The sequence below is a fragment of the Brienomyrus brachyistius genome, chromosome 3, assembly GCF_023856365.1.
Source record: "Brienomyrus brachyistius isolate T26 chromosome 3, BBRACH_0.4, whole genome shotgun sequence".
Lineage (NCBI taxonomy): Eukaryota > Metazoa > Chordata > Actinopteri > Osteoglossiformes > Mormyridae > Brienomyrus > Brienomyrus brachyistius.
The window spans coordinates 5,446,800-5,467,124 of NC_064535.1; the positions used below are offsets into that span (position 1 = coordinate 5,446,800).

The following is a 20,325-nucleotide window of genomic DNA, read 5'->3' on the forward strand; positions in this document are numbered from 1 at the left end:
GTGACAAATGTAAAAATAGATTCCCGTCTGTTCTGAATAAATGAGGAAACACTGCTGGTTATTTTAACACCACATTAAACCATAGGACCCTTAATTTTTCAGTCCACAACCCCAGAAATAACAGCACCACAAACTTGTGACCCCCATTTTGCCAACTGGACATGGGCAGCGGGGGGGGGGGGGGGGGTCCTCTCAGTAGATCAAGCGCAATCAACTGGCTGCAGTTATGGTTAAAATTAATGAGGGATGATGCATTTTGCTTTACAGTTTCGAATATTTTATTAATGTATTCTGTATTCTGTAAATATGCTTGCAACCCCCCCACCCACACTTTGTCCAGCAGCACAGAAAGATACATGGCAAAGGATAATGCAAGTAACATTACAATTAAAGGTTAAACAGATTAATGAACAAATGAGACTACTTTACAATAAGACTCCCCTTATAAAGGGTTTATGAATGGTTTATAATCAAGTTATTATTTGGGTTATAACACTGTGTGAGTTACTCCCATTTATCAGTGTAAAGTGGCACAGAATAGATAATAAAAACCCCGTGTGATTCAGTGTCTCGCTAAGGTCCGGCTCTAAGAATATTCAACCTTTCATTTCTGAGTAATGCTCAAATTAATTCACTGACTAATAAAACTGTAATGACTACGCAACCAAAACCAGCATTTTACAGAGAAGATCACACTTAGTGCCACTGGAGCATCTATATCTCTATTTTTTTTCTTTGTCAATTTCAAATAACGATGATTATGGTAATGATGGGCAGGATTTTGTTTTAAAGCTCGTTTATAATGGCAGAAAGTGAATTGTGTCATGCAGTCAGTGGGATCTGGATTATTTGATCTGAATTGTTTGCATCATCCTCTGTTATGAGGGTCAAATTAGTTTGTATGGATTTTAACTGTGACTCGGATTTAGATTTGGGTGGCCTGAGAGGAAGACATGCAGCCAACTTTGGTCGGATTGACGTTTGGGTTTGAAAGAAAACAGACTTTGTACATCTCTGGATTTGGCTATATGGCAACTGACAGAGCTGAAAATAGCCTCAGAGTCAGCACCTGGAGTAAGGAGATGTGATCTACAAAAAGGGACCTATGGTCCGTCTGTCTCACTACAAGCACACACGGCCCGTAAATTGAGGCTGTGGGTGACTCAGTACTGAAACCAGAGCTCCTTGTAATGCCATCGCCAAGACGAACTCGATCACATGGTATACTGGTGTGATTCATCTCTATGTGGCTCCAGCCATGCTGAGGGGGTCAGCGGGTCCAGGCCCACGGGGCCCCGCGGTGACTCCACCGCAGAGACAACCTCATCTGCAATTTGGCACCAAGAAAAGCCCGGTCTGTGTGCATGTTTATTGCACCGAGTGAAATGGATTCACATGCTTTAAATGAAGGTTGCTCTGTCTCCTGGTAGACATGGCTGTCAGGGAACAGGCTAATGTCTCTGACCATAGCATTCTTTCAGAAAGTTCTAGTTACCCCCAAGCTCGTGTGAAGGCATTGGGCTCAAGCTACCCTGTCAACTGTGGTCCTCCTGTCCTGGTAACACAAAGAGACCAGGTGCTCACACTGAGCTTGAAATGAAGCAATGCTCCAGTCAGAGTACAGTTACATACTTCTGCTTTTGTATCTTGTGTATCTTGCTAAAGGTCCAAAGAGAGACATTACTATTCTGCTATGGATGGGATTCAAACCAGTGACCTTCTGATGACATTCATAGAGGCTTAGCCCACTGAGCCACCCAACAACAAAAAGAAACCTAATTAATGGATATTTTGTTGGATGTTTCTTTCCGTACTATTTCCACCCCTGTATTCTCTCCTATGCAAGCCCCACTTACCCCCCCCCCCCACCCAAACACACACACCCAGCACCGCTGCCCCAGTTAGGTCCACAAGTGTTCTGGTGTGAGCTCGGCCGAAAGTGTCGTCATGCGGGAGGACAGTGGGGTCAAAGCTATCGATTTTCCCCAACATTTGTCCTTCCAGGCAGCCTTTCACTTAAGGCTGCCAGCGGAGGGGGCTTCGACCTTACATTCGCCAGAAGCACTCGACAACTGCTCCAGGGTCAGGGGGTGGGGGGCTCGCAGCTGGAGAAGGAGAAAACCCAAGAGCAGGACGCAATCTTCTCCTGCAGAGTTCGTGGCCTCCCGTAGAAGCAAGACACGCTCTTCAGGAGCTCCTGTGCAGTGAGTTTTCTGTTGTGGTTTTGTTCAGTTATCATAAAGAAGATTTTTTTTTCCATTTTAGAAGAGGCTCTTTTGTCGCCTACAAAAAAATGAATAGCTTTCAAAAGATTGATTTGTCGCATTTTAAAGAGATTTAACAAGACATACTTTCCCAGCATATTTTATTTTTCAGGAAACTTTCCGTAGTGGCAGATTTCTTGCCGCTCAGTTGGCATAATGATGTTGTTTTGTGTTTATTAGTTTGCCATTTTTCGTTGTGTTCCTGTTTTCATTCTTGTTTTTGGTGACGGTCTTTAAGGTATTAACTTTATCAGTCACCATCCCTGCTCGCCTCTTGTCGTCTATCCTTCTGTTCTTAGTTACCGAGGAAGTTTTGACAGGCAGAGTTTACAATCTCCTCCGCCTCAGTCACTTTGCACATGCTCTGACAGAAAACAGTGACTTAATTCCTCTCTCTCTCCATTCGAAACATCCCCCACCTCCCCCCCCCCACCACGTTTTTTCCCTTTTTTTTCACCCTGCGCAGCCAGGAAGCATGCCAGCAGTCCTGCTCTTCGTCCGCTCCCTGCTTATCAGGCTGCTCAGTAGCAAATTAGCGAGCTCGGCCGCACAGCTCATCCGGCGAATCCTGGCCGCCGCCGCTGCCCACCTCGGCTCCCTGCTGCGCCGCATCTGGGACCGCATCCGATCGCAGGAGTCGCGAGAGGCCATCCTGTCCTGCGTCCTCTGCATACTCAGCATGAACAAGAAAGTGGATAACTGAGCACTTCTCTGGTCATCCACCCTCTGCTTGCTGTGGACTTTTGGAGGGAGAGTGAGGAGAGAGGCGGACGTTTATTTTTAAATTTGCTTCATTTTTTGTTCTTTTTCGGGGTCTCCTTCGGAGGTGTGATTCAGAAGCATGTCTGAGAGTATAGTGCGAAAGGTCCAGCCCTTCACCATCGGGACCAAGCTGTCCATCCCAGCTGTAGCCAAATGTCCAGAATTCACTGATCCCTTTTTGCCGAGCCAGCCGCTGGATAACCGGAAGCTGCCCCGCAACCTGAACGACCGGGTATCTCTGTTTCTGGGCCAGGCTCGGGCGCAGGGGGGCCACGCAGAGAGCCGCTTCTCGCCTGTGGCAGCCAGGGTGGCGCAGGTGGAGCGGCAGCGGGAAGAGCCGACCGAGGAGGACGACGTCAACAGGAACGCCGTTTCTCCCACGGTTGCTTCCAGATCCATCCGAAAGATCACCATCTCGGGAAGTGGGGAGACTTCTGGGGATGTGGCCAAACTGCCAGGGGCGCGGGCGTCCCCAGAGCTGGAAAAAATCAACAACAACAACAACAACAACAACATCGGCGTCAAGGGCATCCCCAGGATTATAGGGGTGACCTGTGAAAACAAACCTCATTCTCACTTCAAGGTACAGACATCACACTCTTGTTTTCTGCTGATTAATACTTCAGTTTTGCGGCTTCATCCCATTACCTTGTTCACACATAAACCACATGGCTAACCTTTGCCAGAAACTGAAGTAAAGTATCCTATAAAATATAAAAGATCAATAAAATTCTATATGTGTTATATATGTCAAAAACGAAAAAATATGGATATTTACATATTGTTCTAGAGTTGTTTTACAATAAAGTGGGAAAATATGCAACACGTACTATGTTGACAATATGGTCTATGTTAGGTTTATTTACCTGGGACCGGTATACTTTTATAACTGGTTGTAGAGTGCTTTTATCTGTACCTGCCTGGGAGGGGGGGGGATCAGTTTTTAATTAAGGAGATAACAGCGACTGTTTGGTGTATGTGTGTGCCGAACTTGTTCATGTTTTTTGGCTTGTTATGGGCATTTTGTGTGCAGCTGCGTTGTGCTGGTAGAAAATCATTAAAGCTATTCGGAAATTGAGGATAATGCATTTTGACCTTATTAAAAACGTACGGTGCTCAGGTGAACAGCTTAATAAAATTACCTTTACGGAAAAAATGACCGAAACAAGTAAAAAGCGATACTGTTCAATACATTAAATACGGTGGTGGAGAGCAGAGAGAAGCCGGACTAGGGGCACCGTCTACCCCACTGCCCGCTGCTGACCTGGTGCCCGGTGCTACAGTTTATTACGCTTGTTTTCTTCAAATTGCGGCGGGATATTTAATCGCAGCTTGTTTCGGGTCCGCCGGAGGGATGAAAGCTTCCTGCGCGCAGATTTGCTCCCGAAAAGACGCGCACCATTCGGTAAATCGTGCCTCACACACCCGGGGCGCGCGATCTGTCCTGTTTCCCCCTCATCCAAGCTGTCTAGCAGACATCGGGGAAAAGGCAGCTGCGAAATGCCGAGGTTCCCCGATGTTCACATTGAAAAGCCATGTGTTGTGGAAACGATATAATAATAATAATAATAATTATAATAATAATAATAATAATAATAATAATAATTGTCAGGATAATAAAAACAATAACAGAAAAATTAACGATATCTACGTTGATGTAAAATATGAGTACTGTAAAGGATGAAATGATTACACTGACGTTATATAAACTAAAACAGACTCACACTAATTATTAATAAATACCATAAATTGCGACAAATTATAAATCGTTACAAAGAATTATGAAAGTTAATTAATTAATATCTAACATTTTCCTAAAAGTGACCTTATTTAATGTAAAATGAAATTGGTGTTTAGACCTGTCCCTAGGGGGGTTTGGAATAGACTGCAAGCACAAACCTCATGCCTACATTTCATATCTTACATATTCTCAAGAAGACAAACTTTTGCGTGGAGCCGTATCAGTTAGTTACAGAAGCCAGAAAACATCACATCCTTGGGATTTGCTCTGTTTTTTCCCACCAAGTTTCCCAAAGCAATAAGAAGTAAACACGAATAGAGAGGCAACTTTCCAAGAGCTGAAATTTAGCCACAGAAATACACGGATCGTCGGAGCGGGTTGAATTATAAACAATGCTGTCATTGCGATGAGATCACCGGTAGGTTTTGGATATTCAAGACAACAGCACATTCGAAATATGTGTAAAAGCCCGTAACGCACCACGACACAAAGACAAGGAAGTTAAAATAATGACGAGATCGAGCTTAATATTAAAAGACAGATCAGGCGCGTTTATGGACGTTAAAGGCGAACTGATAATACGCAATCGGGTATTTCCCGAAGTTGTGAGTAAATGGGTAAAATTTCACAATTGGCTTTTCCTTTATTTTTAAGGACATTTTCACGGAAACACACTTCTTGGAACGGAGCTCAAAGAATTTATTTTCTTTATATATTATCTTTTTCGCTGCTCATCCAATTAACCTACGCAAAATACAGCTTTGTGTCCGATGTCGTATGATTAATAAAACAAGTTAAACTGAATTGTTACACGGAAGAGAAAAATTCAAAAGGAGAAAAAAAAACATCAGAACTACTTTTGCATTTACTGAAACATTGACAATCACGTGTCTATATGTTAGGCTTTAGGTTTTTAATTTTTCTTTTCTGTTATCTGCATATTGAATAGAGCATTCTCCACAAAAAAAGGCCCGTAACGTCTTCAGTTAAGTTACAGCCCTTTTCCATTGAATATACTGACATCCACGGGACATTAATCAGTGAAGATGTCATGCTGAATGCACATTTGTTTCACAGGTTTTACTCAGGAAAGACGCTAAAGATGAGCAACAGAGTCCGACAAGCCAAGGGGGGATTGGATTACAGCCCTCTGGGGATAAAGCCAATAAGGTACAGTACAGCAGCACTGCACTGGGGCCAGAAAGTGGCACAATATCGTTTTCACCACTTTATGTCATGTGACTTACAAATAACCTCACAGTATTCAAATATATCTTTCATCTCCACCACAACTTTGACATTAGCTTTTTAAATATATACAAAAATGTTATATAAATATAAAATACTTTGAGAAGGACAGTCATTATTTTGTAGTCAAAAGGGACAAGCTTTCTCCCATGTTTGCGGTATGTCGATGTTCTGGATCTTTCCGAAGGAAACATCTGTGGACTCAACCCTAGCACAGCTTGCTATGTGTGTGTGTGTGTGTTTTTTTTATTTTTCTTGATTAAACTTTTCATTATATTGTGGTCTTCGCAATCACAGAGGAACGAGCTGATACCTAATGTCTGGCTTGCTGGCACGGGCTCTTGGGTTTCCGGCGAATCGTATTCAAAGTGAGCACAGCAGAATGGCTTAGTGGGCAGCACTGTGGTCTGACATCATCAGGGTCAAAGGGTGCAAATCTTGCCCCCCCTCTGTTGGGTTTGCATCTCTCCATGTCATGTAGGTTGGCTCCAGGTATTCAGGCAGCCCTCCACAATCCAAAGGTGAGCAGTTATGTTACTTAGCATGCGATTGGCCACATTGCGTTCACCCTGCAATGAACTGGCCGATCTGAACTGGGATGGGGTCCAGGCACTTCTGACCAAGATAAGGAGCTGGAAGATGTGTGTTCAGTTATAGCCAGGTGTACATGTGATCGTGGCCTTTAGGAATGCAGGAAGTGATGTAACAGTTAGGATCAGCTAGCAGGCTGAAGAAACGCCAACTTTTCAAAGCTCTGAGAGACGGGACTCTGTGGTAAACCAGTGGTGAATGCTTGTGGTGGTCTGGAGGGAGAATTAATTGAAAACAAACAGTTTGCCCTTTGATTGCTGTGTGCTGTGGTTTGACCACCTGTGATGCCATTGGAGGAGGGGCCTTTGGCATGCAGAGTGTCAAAGGCAGGATGAACTCAACAGGACGCCACTGAGAATCCGGGGCTTGAGTCATCGGCGACCCGAATGAGTGTTTCCTTCAGGCTTTACTGTGTGCCACACTTGGAATAGGGATGCCTTTCTTCCGTACGGAAAACATGATGTCAGGATGAGTGTCTAAGAAGGACAGGACACAGTGTGACTGTAAAGGAAGAAAAAGAGGGGGGTCGGACCCAACTTCGTACAGAAGCATGCTGTATGGCGGCACAGTAAAATGCTTAGATTCATTCTAGAACAAGGGGATCCATTTTCATTCCCTAACACGCAAGGACGATGGGCAGGCACGTGTTCACCACCTGCATTATGGGAAAACACCGAAAGGCAACCGCTGAGCCAAAATGTTGGGTATAAAGTGGCGCTCTGAGATGTCGGACTTTGTGTCGTGGTGCCAGATAGCTGACAGATATGTGCACGGTGCTGTATAGCTCTGGAACCTGCCTGTGTCACTCAGACCAGATGCTTCCTGCATGAAAAAGCCAGGCGAACTCAACAAAGGAAATGATATCGGCCCAGTTAGCTTGTCCCCAGCAACCTCTCACATGGCGTTGACAGTAATTTCTCCTAAGTAGGACTTGAGGCCTGTCTCACACATGTTAGCAATGCTGTTTGATTGTGCAAAAGGTGTAATTAAGGGTTTAAATGGACGTTCTAACGTTCCCTCCCATCGAGGTGATTACGGCCGATGCCTGGCTGCCCTTCCGCCTTCCTGGGTCGGCACTCTGCTGAATATTAGCAGCCCTGGCTGGGCCCCCCTCTCCGGAGAGGGAGGTCGGGGCCCATCTTGACCCGGCGTGTCCTCTCTCTCGCATTTCTCCATCCCGCGCAGTTGCCTGGGCGCAGATGTGCAGCTCTCACGGCTCAGAAATGCGTGCTCCTTTAATATTTGTGGAAACCATATGCGGAGTTTGACAAGGCGCTGGGGTGGCGCGCAGAAAATCTGGAATCTCTCACCGGCCCCCGTCAGACGGACCGGCCCAGCCTCGGGCAGGAATGTCGGCGTGTGGGAGATGGGGGGGATACAGGAGAGGGTGTCCTGAACTTCTGGGGGGGGGGGGGGGGGGGGGTCGCATACCCACAGTATAAATGGGGACATTCTGAAGTCCGGCTAGGGAGTGGACTTGTTACTTTGACAGTCCTGCTGTGCAGCTCCTGAGGTCGGGCTTGACTTGCATGCGTCCATCCAAAACCGCGACCGACGGTCCTCAGTGCGGTTTGTCAGGCTGGGGTGGCCTGCTACCGCGGGCTGGAAGGATGCAAGACCTCAGCTTGGAAGAAATTCAAAAATAGAATCAAAGGAAAATTAATAATAATAAAACAAAGATTTTCCTTGCTGCTTCTCCGTAGCTGAATTAAGCAGTGGAGCGGCCACTGGCATGAGCCTGCCGGATGGCGAAACATCGTGGTGGAAAGTCACTGGGTCCCGTGCTGCGAGAGAGCGCTGTGTACCGGCGCCCACTCTGCCGGGCGCTCTCGGGCCCCCGTCCGAGCAGGGGGGCACATCTGGAGAGGAGATGGATCCAGTTCGCTTCCGGCCAACTTGGAATCCAGCGCTTTTCTGGTGTAAACGGTTGTCTGGTTAATCAGGGGCGAAACACGAGCGGTGGCTGGGGGGGGCAGGTGTCAGTCTAGGCGTACGTGTGGCCTGACATCGCGATACCGGCCACCCCTGTCAGTCCCCCCATGTCCAAAATTTATTTGCTGGACTCCTTCTTTTGGTAACTTTGAACGGGAGTTTATCAATTTAAAAGCCATTGCTTTTGTAGTCCAGTTCTTGGGGAAGCCCAGACCGCTCACATTTTTGCTCTCTCCCAGCTGGGAGGAAGCAAAAATGTGGACTGTCTGTGGGTCCCCGAGGGCTGGGTTGAGAGACACTGATAGAGCCGACCCGCCCCCCCGCAGACACCTGGCACTGCAGCACGGAGGCAGAGCCAGCTCGATCTCTCGCCCGCTCTCAGGGATGGCGGCATTCCCACGGTCTGTAACAGCACTGAAAACCACGCTGGCACCGTCGTGCAGCTGGTAACCAACCCAGATGATTAGCGAAGGCGAGCGTGGCTTAGCCGGTAGCCGGCCGTGACATCATCAGGAAGAGCCAATGACGAGGGGGTGGGGGGTCGCAGCTCTTTGGAAAAATCCCCCCCTTTCTCCTGCACGCAGAGCTTTCCTTCTCACCCCCCCCCCCCAAACCAATATCCCTTGTCACAAGCCCTGGCTTGTCCCGGGCCGTATGACCTCATATGTGTGTAACTGGATACGTATCCGTCGCTCGTCCCGCTTCCCGCCATGGCCGCAGAGCCAGAGTGACATCATCGCACCCCTATGGCTTTGACACAGCAAACTTATTCTCAAGCTCCTTTTGCTCTTTGTCGCTATTTTCCACACCGCCCTTCCGCTGCGTCATATATCACCATGACTGGCCAGGCTCGGCCCCCGGTAATCCCACCTTCATGTTTCGAACAGGCCCCCGTGCCCAGGTCAGCATCACCCAGGAGATGCCCACCGAAGAGGGAGAGTCCGACCTCCAGAAACACGGCCGTCCTCTCCGGCGTCAAGCCTGTCGCCGCCCAGACTGACTGCAGCTTCACCAAGCGCAACGCCCTCTTCAACAAAGAAGTCCTGCAGGTATTTGATGGATGGCACTCTCAGCCAATCAGCTGCGTCTTGGGGCGGCCCTGAAGCCCTGGGGGCCTCTGTATTGGGTATAGAATAGCATGTGTAAGTGGAAGGCACTTCACACAGGCCTACTCATATGCATGATTGAGAGGATAATGAACATACTTCTACTCATCCATCCATCCGTTTTCTGTAACCACTGGTCCTATTCAGGGTTGCAGGAGGTCTGGAGCCTATGGGTGCAAGGCAGGGAACAACTCAGAATTGGGCGCCAATCCATCACAGGGCACACTCACACACCATTCCCTCTCTGTCTCACACACACACACACACACACACAGGTTTGTAATTATATCTTTGTGGGGACTCTCCATTCATTTCTATGGGTAAAACTCTAATCCTGATGACCTTAACCCCTACCCAGCCCTAACCTTAAGTAACCAAACAAAATACAAGTCTTTTGGCATTACAATTTTTGATTGTATTCACAGATCTTTGTGGGGACCTGAAAATGGTCCCTACAAGGTCAAAAAACAAGGTTTTCATCAGAATGTGGGGGGCATTTGGTCTCCAGAATGTAATGTAAACCTAATCCTCACTCCCCTCCCCCAAAAACCAGGTAACTTGAGTACCCAGAGTAAACCTTTCTTCGACACAGGAAGAACATGCAAGTTCCACACACATGGAGCCCTGGCAGAGACTGAAGCCCAGGTCTCACAGGTGTGAGGCAGCAGAGCTAACCACTGCCCCACTGTGGTGCCTCTATGCCGCTGTCATCGAAATCATTGTAGAACTCAGGAATACATTCATATATACATAAAAAGTGGTTTGCAATTTGAGTTCGTGGCCCCATTTCATCAGCTTAATAATAAATGTGCAGATAAATTAAAGCTACATCTGCCAGAAGGTAATGCCCCCCCCCAGGGGTCCATGTAATCGAACCAGCCCATGACTATTCCATCCCTTTTTTTGGAAATTGGGATTTGCCGCATCCTTTGCTGCGAAATTCCATTTCTCCTTCCCCTGTCCCCCTCTGCCTCGGATAGATATAAAGAAATCCTCAAGTGACTGCTCGTCCTACCACGGTTCCGCGTGTAAACCGGAGGAACATGGTGACGAAGGGGGCGGGACACCAGCCTCGTGTTCAGGGTAACGGCATGCGGCAGGCCGCCGGTGACAGAGCCTGCCATCCGAGCTGATCCTCAAAGCGAACGCTGGCTGAAAACCATGAACTCTTTAACAGATCCTTGCCTATTGACAAATGAGGTACAGCGGCAGAGGAAAACAGCGAGGGAGATGAGCTGTTTCTAGAGCTTGACCCGGCGAAGAGTTTCGCGTTATTTGTACTGAGCCTGTGAGCCGAGTTGGGGGCTGGGGGGGGCGGGGGGGGGGGGGCTAGCCTCCAGAGGAGCAATTATTTGGGAATGAGATCATTGTTTGGCTCTGTTTCTCCAAGCCTGTGGCCCACCAGAGACCAGCCCGTGCAGCAGGAGCCTCATGTTATCTCATCACAGCACACAATCCCGTACACAAGGACATATTTTTTTCGTTGCATGGGTTCGGACTGGGGACAGCAGGGCCAGCTGCCGGCGTGGACACCCCCTCCAGCCATCTCCCATTTCAAAGGGTGACTTAAGTGGGTGCAAGATTGTAGCAATGATACAAAAACGGTAAAAGACAGTTTCTGAAGCGCGGAAGAAAAAAAAAATTAAAGTAGCCCGACACTTGCATCGATACCAGCGGCATGACGGTTTATTATCGTCCAGACCGGCCGTCGGCTCTTACTGAATGCTTTGCACGCTAAAGCAGGCAGGGCTTTGGAAAGAGTCGAATTGAATGTATTTGTTTTGTATGCACTTCAAACCACCAGCATGAACTAAGTACAAAAACTCCTTTACGGTGATATGGTCTGCTGATACAGCTGATGAAAATTTGTTTTCATAGCATTACATAGTAGGAAGAGGAAGCGATTGTAAAGGCTGGGCTTCTTTTCCAGTTATTTTGCAAACAGAGCGGGGAAGGCCAGCAACACGGTGTAAAATGACCGTTCACAAGCTCTTGCCCAGAGACGGCCTTGAGGCTCTGCTGTAAAACATCTCAGGTTCTCCATATCTCCGTCCCAGAGCGAACATCCTCCGTGACTCACGGAAACCGGACTGTTGTTAATATGGCTCCAGTCGTCAAAGACAGGATCTCCGACGGATCTTGATCTTTAATGGGCCCGAGTCGCACTCGTTGAATATCACCTCAGAGTTTGATTGGAAGCCCTTGTGTGAAGTTACTTTGCTCAATATCCATGCCAGGTCCAGTGATGCAGTTTCTATGACTATGACCTGCGTTCAAACCCAGTTTGGGACCTTCCACATCCTTCCTTCCACATATTAGGGGTCACATCCTAGAAGATTGTGGTCTGCGTCTACGAGCAGAGACTATCAAACTACACTACTTTAGCTGAAGAACATCTGTCAGGGTGTATATTCCATGTACAACCCAGCTGACATTTAGTGTTCTCCAAGAATGCCTCCAGTCAACGTGAAAATACATATAAAGACTTAATGCCAATTTTGATGACCACTGGACACTTTTACCCAAACCTGTCCAGGAACTGGTAACTTTTGGAGCATCATTAAGAATGCATAGATGAACAATCACGAAAAAATACCTTTAAATAATATAATGCAAACCAAAAAAAAAACATTCTTACTAAAAGCTGTGCTATGTGCATTTTTTAAACAAAAATGTGAGGCAAAAAGAAAATTGATATCTTCAGATCAGCTGTATTTTTAGACTGTATCTGAGTTTTTCAAAAGTGGACATGCACCCCCCATGCGTTCCACGGTCCATGGGCAGGATGATGTATCACTGGTAGCTGTAACGCTGCTCATATCAGTACTAGGTAAGGGGATGACGTGAAGGGGCTGTGTCTCAGCTGCAGTACCATCAGCATATCTTGCATAAGAGTCCTGAAAGTTCTTGTTGCTAGCTGAGCAGCGGAGATGGGCTGATGTCAGACGTTTACGGTAAGGTGTGTAACGTTCCTGATAAATGGCCCATTGTTTTGAGGGACAGGAACACACAAAGGCACAGGGACTTCCCGTCTGAGGTCATCGGCGCGGGAAGCGGCACCATTGTACCGGGAGCCGGTGGGGGCCGATAGGAGCGGCCTGTTTGTTCAGCAATGTTGTTTTTTTCCTCCTGCTTTCAGGATCAGGAATACCACGATGCCGAGGGGAGCCATTAACGCTAATGAGCGCTCAGAACAAATGAGATGACATCACGTTTTAATTTCATGTAAGGGCTGAAGTGTTTTACCCGGGGGGGGGGAGGGGGGGGAGGTTTCGTCTGGCACAGTCAGCGGTTTCCAAAATCCTTCCTCCAGGGTGGCTGGGTTTTCTCAGTCAGGATTCATCTCACGTAGCCCACCCCTGAGGAGGCTAAGGATGCATGTGTCATCACTGCGACGAGGCCAGTTACCTCAGGAACAGCAGCAATCCCAGAATGCCCCTTGCCTAAATCCCACCAGGTCCTATTCGTTTTGTCAGGATGGCATGAGAGCTGCATGGTGTAGATAGACGTGATGAGCGCCGATGCACAGACAGCCTTTGGTGAAGATCCCACATGTTCTGTGCCGCATGTGACCTTGCAGGCTGTAGTTAAGCTGTGGGAGGCGCCGCAGTTCGAACAAACAGACCCGTGTGGGACCGGCTTCTATTTCACGTTGTCCGTTTACAGGCACCGAACGAAAACAAAAGCAAGGATGCCTCACAGGTCTTCCCGGGGAAATCAGCTTTGGCTGTTGAGAGAACGAATAAAATAAATCAGAGTTTAACGCTGCAACGGCCTCTCCTGGTCTGGTCCCATTTACTGCCAAAGCACACAACAGACGCACAGATAAAAAGGCAGAGGCATGGTGCAGGTGGTAGGAATCAGACCCACCTGGGACTGTCAGCTGACTCCTGATGGACGGTGACCTTCCGTCTCCCACACACACATTCAAACAGGCATAATTAAGAATTGCAACACGTGGAAAAGTAGCACTGCAAGTCTGCCCTGCTGTCCATGCCTGATGGATTCTCTTTTCCACTGACCCTATGTCTTCCTGGGCCCTGGAATGCAGGCGAGTGGAGGGGGACCCACGCCACATGCCACAAAATGTACAGTGGGGGGTCCAGAATTTTTTGCTACCCCCCTGCCCAATGGAAGTAAGCCTCAGCGTAGTCTGATACGTGGGTCGTGTGCTTAACAGCAAACCTTGAGAAAAATGTTTAGCAAAACCTTTTCAGGACACGGTCAACAGGAGGGGAAATGCGAGGTGTCGCCACGGCGACGCAGATTGACTCGACCTCATGTCACATCGCGGCGGCTCGTGCACGGCTTGGAAGCCGCCTCGAGCGACGGGCCGCCGTAGCCGAGCCGAAAAGTAAATAGTGTCATGTGCTCGTGAAGCGGCCTGCGCTGGTTTCTATCATCTTGTCGTTGTATTTGTCCACTTGTCGTGTTTGGATGTGCCCGCTCCATGGCTACTCTAGGGGTGGGAAGGATGAGACCAGATGTTGGCTGAGTTCTTAGTGCTGTTGCCTCTGTTTCCATGACAACAGTCTCACGTGTGATCGTGTTATGTCGTTTCTTAAACAGACACTGAGCGCAACCGCCAATGAATGTGGCACATATGGGTAATATTCTGGTATACAGCAATGGCATGATGGGTAATATTCGGTAATTCAACAATGATGTCATAACACCTGAGAGATGAAGAGGTTGGCCTTCAACAAACTGTGTGCTCTTCTGTGGAGTTCAGCCAAGTGTCCTGCATGCCCAGTACCACCTCCCTGGGTACCAACATTTCTCTCCCGCCTACAGGCAGAGGAGTGGATCAAGGCCAAGCTGAGGGACCTGAAAGATGGCTGCAGTGTACAAAGGTGTCCGTTGCAGGACTGGGAGCAGGTGTCCCAGACCCTCCAGAGGGATCTCAAGGACTTTGAGAACAACCTCATCCAGCTGAACCAGGTGAGCCCCCCCCCCCCATCCCCTTCCCTGCCTCAGTTCTGCGCATGAGATTTTTAAAGTAACATTTAAGTAATTCTTCAAAATTAAAAGTCATTCGAGTGTACCTTGCATAATAGAAGTTTAACACATTCTACCATATTATTTACAACAAAATCAATTGCAACTTAAATGTTTATAGCTTAAAATCTCCATCAGACAGAATCCTCCAACTGGGCCGATTTGTCATGCAGAGGGTGTGGCCAAGGACCGCTTTGGGTCAAAAACGAAGTTTCTCTTTCTTCATCAGCTGATGTGTGAATCAGAATGACATGCCTCTGCACCAAATTAGTTTGGTGTGGCCAAGCTTTAGGCCTGGAAGGAGGACCTCCTCCCTGGGTGTGTATCACAGGTAGAATGATTGAAGCCATTTAACCTTCGAGAACATTTTATGAATGGAGTCATTTTAGAAAGGCAGGCCCTGTCATTAATGCGATCTTCAAATATAACTAAAATAGTATGACAAAGAGAAGGAGGAAAAGTCACGTGTGACACTTACTGTAAAATGAAGAAAAAGGATTTAAACTGCAGAACTGATTGTGTAATAACAAGTAACGTCAAGTGGGATCTATAGTCGTACCACCCATCTGTAAGTTTACAGTGGCCTGAGATAATGCTCCCCCAGGATCAGGGTGTGACATAGAGACAGCAAGTGGCAAAAGGAGGGATTCACAGTAACGTTAAAGGGCAATGCAAGGCAATGCAAGACAAGGGGCGGCTGGACTCAAGGCTGTATATACAGTAGATAGTGCCAAAGTAAATGGAAATAAATTATCAGCATATAACAGTAAAATAGATACAACAACATCGGGAAGCTGACAATGCAAAATGTGTTTTGTGCTTTGCGAGAACTGCATCTTTGCGGAACTGTGGATTTGTAGAACGGCAGATTCCTGATTATTCTGCTTCTCCGGAGATGGGGGAGCAGCTGGTCTGCTGGGCGAACCCCACCTCGGAGCTGGTGAAGAAGCAGCTCGCCCAGCTACGGGAGCAGTGGCAGGCGCTGAAGCAGATGGCCGCCGGCCAGGCCAGGGCGCTGGGCGGGGCACGCAGCCTGCAGGAGTTCAACCAGAAGGTGGACCGACTGGAGGTCTGGATAAAGGAAAAGGTACTGCGGCTTCTGTCGACATGGATCTAGATGTTCCAGCGGACGTACAAGAGCATATCCTGTCAGAAAGTGTCTCTCTCTGCTATGCTTGGTCACCCGAGGTTACGTAATGCGGAAAGAAATCCGTGTTTTGGGTCTGCGAGACGTCATAGAGCCTTGAAACCGAAATAAAATCCACGAGGAGGGTCTCCTGACAGTTTCCTTCCACTCTGTGCCGCAGTCGAAGCGGCAGAATCATTTCGGTTTTTATTTTTTCACTCGAGTGCACGCATCCTGTCGGCATGGGCTGACTCATCATTTTTACGCCCGTGGAAACAAATGAGAGACAGAGAGGAAGGCGAGGATGGGAGAGGAAATGCGGGGCGTGAGCTGCAAGGTGTGGCCCGGGAGATTTTTCCAGGGGATTTTCGCGAGAGGGAACACACCACCCCTTTCTGACCCATGTGCCCTGACAGCCGCCCAGTGCTGGAGACTGCAGAGTCTCAGAGGAAAGGGTTACCTATCCTTGAGAGACAGCCTACTCACTCTCTCTGCTTATTTGGCCAACCTGTGGTGGGTCTAAGTGACAAAATGCCTTCATATCCTCTGAAAAGCAGAAGGTCCACGTGCCGATGCTTGCGGTTAGCATGCGGACGGCCGTAAGTCTGGGGTAAAGGGGTGGGGTCGGCACTTTTGTGAATGAACAAGGATGGCTATGTGACTTACCCATGATGCCTTGCAAATGAAATGAAATGATGCTGTATTTGCCATTTGCACAAGTACATAGGAATGCTTCTTCCATCCAGCTCTCCTTTGAGACACACAGACATTCAGGTGTGTCTGAGCACAGGGTCGGCCATTTATTCAACACCCCCCGAGCATTTCAGGGGATCAAGGGCCTTATTCAAGATGTGACTGTTCTGCCAATCCTTGAAAGGGTGACCCTTTGATTGCAGGGCTGACCCACTGAGCCACACACCACCTAGTGGTGGTGCGAACCATTGCATTTGTGCGTTACAAAAAATGGCACAGTGCCTGTTTGCTTGTAAATACCCACAAACCGGGTACGTGTCCCATCTCCCTTCCTTATTTTGAATCTCTTTTAACGTCTCCATCTGGTCACGTGACCTGGATTTGACGCCCGTCATTCACTTGTCGACCCCCGACCTCCTGTTCCCTCTGACATCCCCAGGTAGCAGGGATAATTGAGAATAACAACCTCGCTAATGAAAAATTCATGTTCCCAGTTAAGACGGGCGACGGCTTTTAAGTCTCCCCTTTTATATGTGAGCAGCAGGAAGAGGAGCAGTCGCTGGTGAAAGGCCTGGGGGAGAATATCGACAAAATGCAGCTGACGAGAAGAATCCTGGATTTGAAACAGGTGAGTGCCGTTAAAAGACCTCTGCTCCCCACCTACTTCAGCGGCGTCTCCTTACCTTGTGTCTGGGCTTTTATGGAAGGCAACCGCAGTCCGTGTTTGTTTTTCCGCGTGATCTGTGAGGTCTGAAATTTCGAACGAGGCAGACTGACTAGATGATAAACGTTTGCGCTTCGTTTTTAAGAGTACCAGAAAAATTGCCTAGACCGTAATAAAACTTGGAAATGTACAGCTCCATATCAGCTGAAACTGAACAAACTCGTATCATCCGAAAAATGTTTATATAATCATGAGTAATATAATTATCTGGTAAGATCTGTATGCCATCGGATTTTCTCACAAAGTCCGTCACTTAGCTGTGACGCTTGTAGCACCTTCTGAGCTGTGATGGTCCCGGTCTGGTCTAATTCACTGGCAACCGATGGGGCAACCAAGTAGAAGAAAGTCGTAGCAGCTCCCATGTGGTGGTTTTGAAGCCTTGTTAACATTTTCCACAGGATGAGCCACATTACAGGGCTCTGCATGAGGAGATCAATCACTTGGCGTTAAAACTGGAGAAGCAAAGCAAGACGGAGAGTAAGAACATCTCTGTCAGGAGGAAGCATATCAATAAAATGTATGTGCTTTCAACTATTATTATGTTGAACAAATTACTGGTAATTTTGCCAACAGTGGATGGGAGTGTCCCAAAAATACTGAGGGACGAGATTTCCTAAAGATCATGGCTCAATCGTTGGAGTCAAGGAGAGACTATTAGGAAAAGTGGGATGCCTGTATTATATTATGTGTTACATTTTTCTTGAATTAGATATAAACTGACTTGTAAACTTAGCGCCTCTCAAAGGACATTGACCTAAAGGACCTGAAATGGCACCTGACTCCTGTATGCTGATTCTCCGCTAATGATCAGTGCTGACCTCTTATCCTCTACTGACAAAATAATTATGTCAAAGTAGATTAAGTAGTTGTTCAGCTAGGCCAGTAAGCAGTAGGCCAGGGCACCTTCAAGACTTCATGATGTCTCCTCACAGGTGGCTGAAGGTTCAGACTCTTCTTAAAGACTACCATGAAAGTCTGCAGCTTGCCTTGGAGGTGTCTTCCTTCTACCAACAGGCGGACAGCATCCTCTGTGCCATTAGCGATAAGGTAAAGACGGCAGTGGTTTCCTCACCCTGGGCAGCTGTTGGTTTTCCCAGCACATGTGTTCATAAGAGGGGCGGCATGGTGGTGCAGTGGTTAGCACTGTTGCCTCACACCTCTGGGACCCGGGTTCGAATCTCCGCCTGGGTCACATGTGTGTGGAGTTTGCATGTTCTCCCCATGTCGTCGTGGGGTTTCCTCCGGGTACTCCGGTTTCCCCCCACAGTCCAAAAACATGCTGAGGCTAATTGGACTTGCTAAATTGCCCGTAGGAATGCATGTAAGAGTGAATGGTGTGTGAGTGTGCCCTGCGATGGGCTGGCCCCCCATCCTGGGTTGTTCCCAGCCTCGTGCCCATTGCTTCCGGGATAGGCTCCGGACCCCCCCGCGACCCATTAGGATAAGCGGTTTGGAAAATGGATGGATGGATGGATGTGTTCACAAGGGTTGGCAAATACTCGTACTAACGGTATCCCATAAATAATTCACTCATACACTATTGGCATTTTCAGGACAGGATAAGGGTACAACAGTTCCCTGGTATAATGGCTTATGAGAACTGGATCCCAAGGATTCTTGACCCTACAGCCTTTCAGTGTCCACTCACCTGGCCAGTACATACACTGTGGGGAGGGGGGGGGGTTCCATCCTATCTGCAGCACTGCTCCATCATTTGCAATTGCCCAAAACGTCTGGAAACCCCCCCGTATGTTGATAAGATTCTCTTCCTCATCTTATCTCCATCTGCCCTTTTGTCCTCCTTTCAGGGTAAGAGCATTTGTGCCCCCGATGACTGTGGGAGCAGTGGAGACCGAGAGATCAGGGATATTGCCAGTCAAATCATGGTGAGTGACATGGGCATTAACCACAATGAACCATAACAATCACTGATGAAAAGTGGAAGTAATAGGAATTTCACAATACTAGCCTCACTGAGCAGGTTGCATTTGCTAACATCCTCTGAAGGGTTTATGCTGGTTTGGAACATTCTGGAAAGTAAGCCAGGCAGGCTGAGAACACTCTGCTGTGGTCAGCTTATGGTTCAGCGTGGCTGACTCCCAACCAGGAAAATCCAAACTTAATCTGGGCTTTGTGGGGTTTCCTCATTCCGCAAGACTCCACTGTGGATATGTAAAAATGATTCTTTTCCATCTTTATAATAGCTGTGTTTGACCTAAAGTTTTAAGAGCATAAAGTGTATCTTGTTCCAGGCCTATAAATCGACACCAAACTTGTTGAGTAATTTCCTTCCTTACGCCGCACCCCCGACACTCACCCCACACACACACACACACACCATCCATCCTGTCTCTCCCCCACCTATTTTTTCCCAGATGCTGGACGTGACCGTTTCTCAGTTGTCAAACCTCCACCCAGCCCTGGCGAGCAGGGTGGTGCAGAAGCAGAGTGAAGTGAGGGACGCCTGGGCTGTCCTCCAGAAGGCCATCAGGTAGGACTCTCCCTCTGCCCCGCGGTACCATACACATGGACCACACCACGGACATGAACCATTTCACTCCCTAATGGAATCTTAGTGGTCTCGACAGACCGGGAAGTGCTTTTCAGTGTGGTTATTATTGTACTTCATCCCCTTCAACCGCCCACAGAGGTCCAAGGGGACCCTGTCCAAATAATAATTAGACCCCTATAAAAAAAAAAAGTCTGTTTACTTTTTGACTGTTACCAATAACTTTCCATCCATGATTAGTTCTGTGTTTGGTTTGGGTTTTATTCAGAGAAACATATACAGCATTTATTTCTTTTTTTTTGTGAGCTCCGTGAAGAGCACTGGGGAGAAAATCTGCCCTGAATTAAGTTATCGTTGATATATGAGCCTACTGATGTATTGATCCTTAGACCTCAGCACAGAAATCCTGCCTGAGTCTTAATGGAATTCTTCGGCCGCCTGATAGTAGATCATTATGGATCACTTTGTTGAACCCCCCCCCCCCCCAACTTTTAAATACTAGTGACGGGCAGAAAACCAGTTTTATTTTTTTCCCAGTTCACACTTGATGACATGCCCTGAAAAGCACTTCCCGTCTCCTGACATGAAGTGAATTGTTGGCATGGATGTTCCTGTTATTCTCGGACTTCCG

At 47.7% G+C, this 20,325-nt stretch overlaps 2 protein-coding genes across 5 annotated transcripts in view; both read left to right on the forward strand.

The window, feature by feature from the left end:
* The first annotated feature begins 2,015 nt into the window (after nt 1-2,015).
* LOC125738646 (protein myomixer-like) lies at nt 2,016-2,983 on the forward strand. The gene has a single exon (XM_049007830.1). It carries the CDS (start codon nt 2,740-2,742, stop codon nt 2,965-2,967), a length of 228 nt encoding a protein of 75 aa, XP_048863787.1. The 5' UTR covers nt 2,016-2,739; the 3' UTR covers nt 2,968-2,983.
* The window catches only part of LOC125738638 (spectrin beta chain, non-erythrocytic 5), a 41,103-nt gene continuing 23,750 nt past the window's right edge, over nt 2,973-20,325 (forward strand). For all 4 annotated transcript variants that reach the window (XM_049007808.1, XM_049007811.1, XM_049007810.1 and 1 more), the window contains exons 1-10: nt 2,973-3,609; nt 5,845-5,937; nt 9,426-9,587; nt 14,439-14,585; nt 15,538-15,729; nt 17,003-17,089; nt 17,584-17,702; nt 18,118-18,232; nt 18,994-19,071; nt 19,561-19,676. In XM_049007808.1, coding sequence (XP_048863765.1) covers nt 3,106-3,609; nt 5,845-5,937; nt 9,426-9,587; nt 14,439-14,585; nt 15,538-15,729; nt 17,003-17,089; nt 17,584-17,702; nt 18,118-18,232; nt 18,994-19,071; nt 19,561-19,676 — 1,613 coding nt within the window. In that variant the 5' untranslated portion in view covers nt 2,973-3,105. The remainder of the gene's footprint in view (nt 3,610-5,844; nt 5,938-9,425; nt 9,588-14,438; nt 14,586-15,537; nt 15,730-17,002; nt 17,090-17,583; nt 17,703-18,117; nt 18,233-18,993; nt 19,072-19,560; nt 19,677-20,325) is intronic.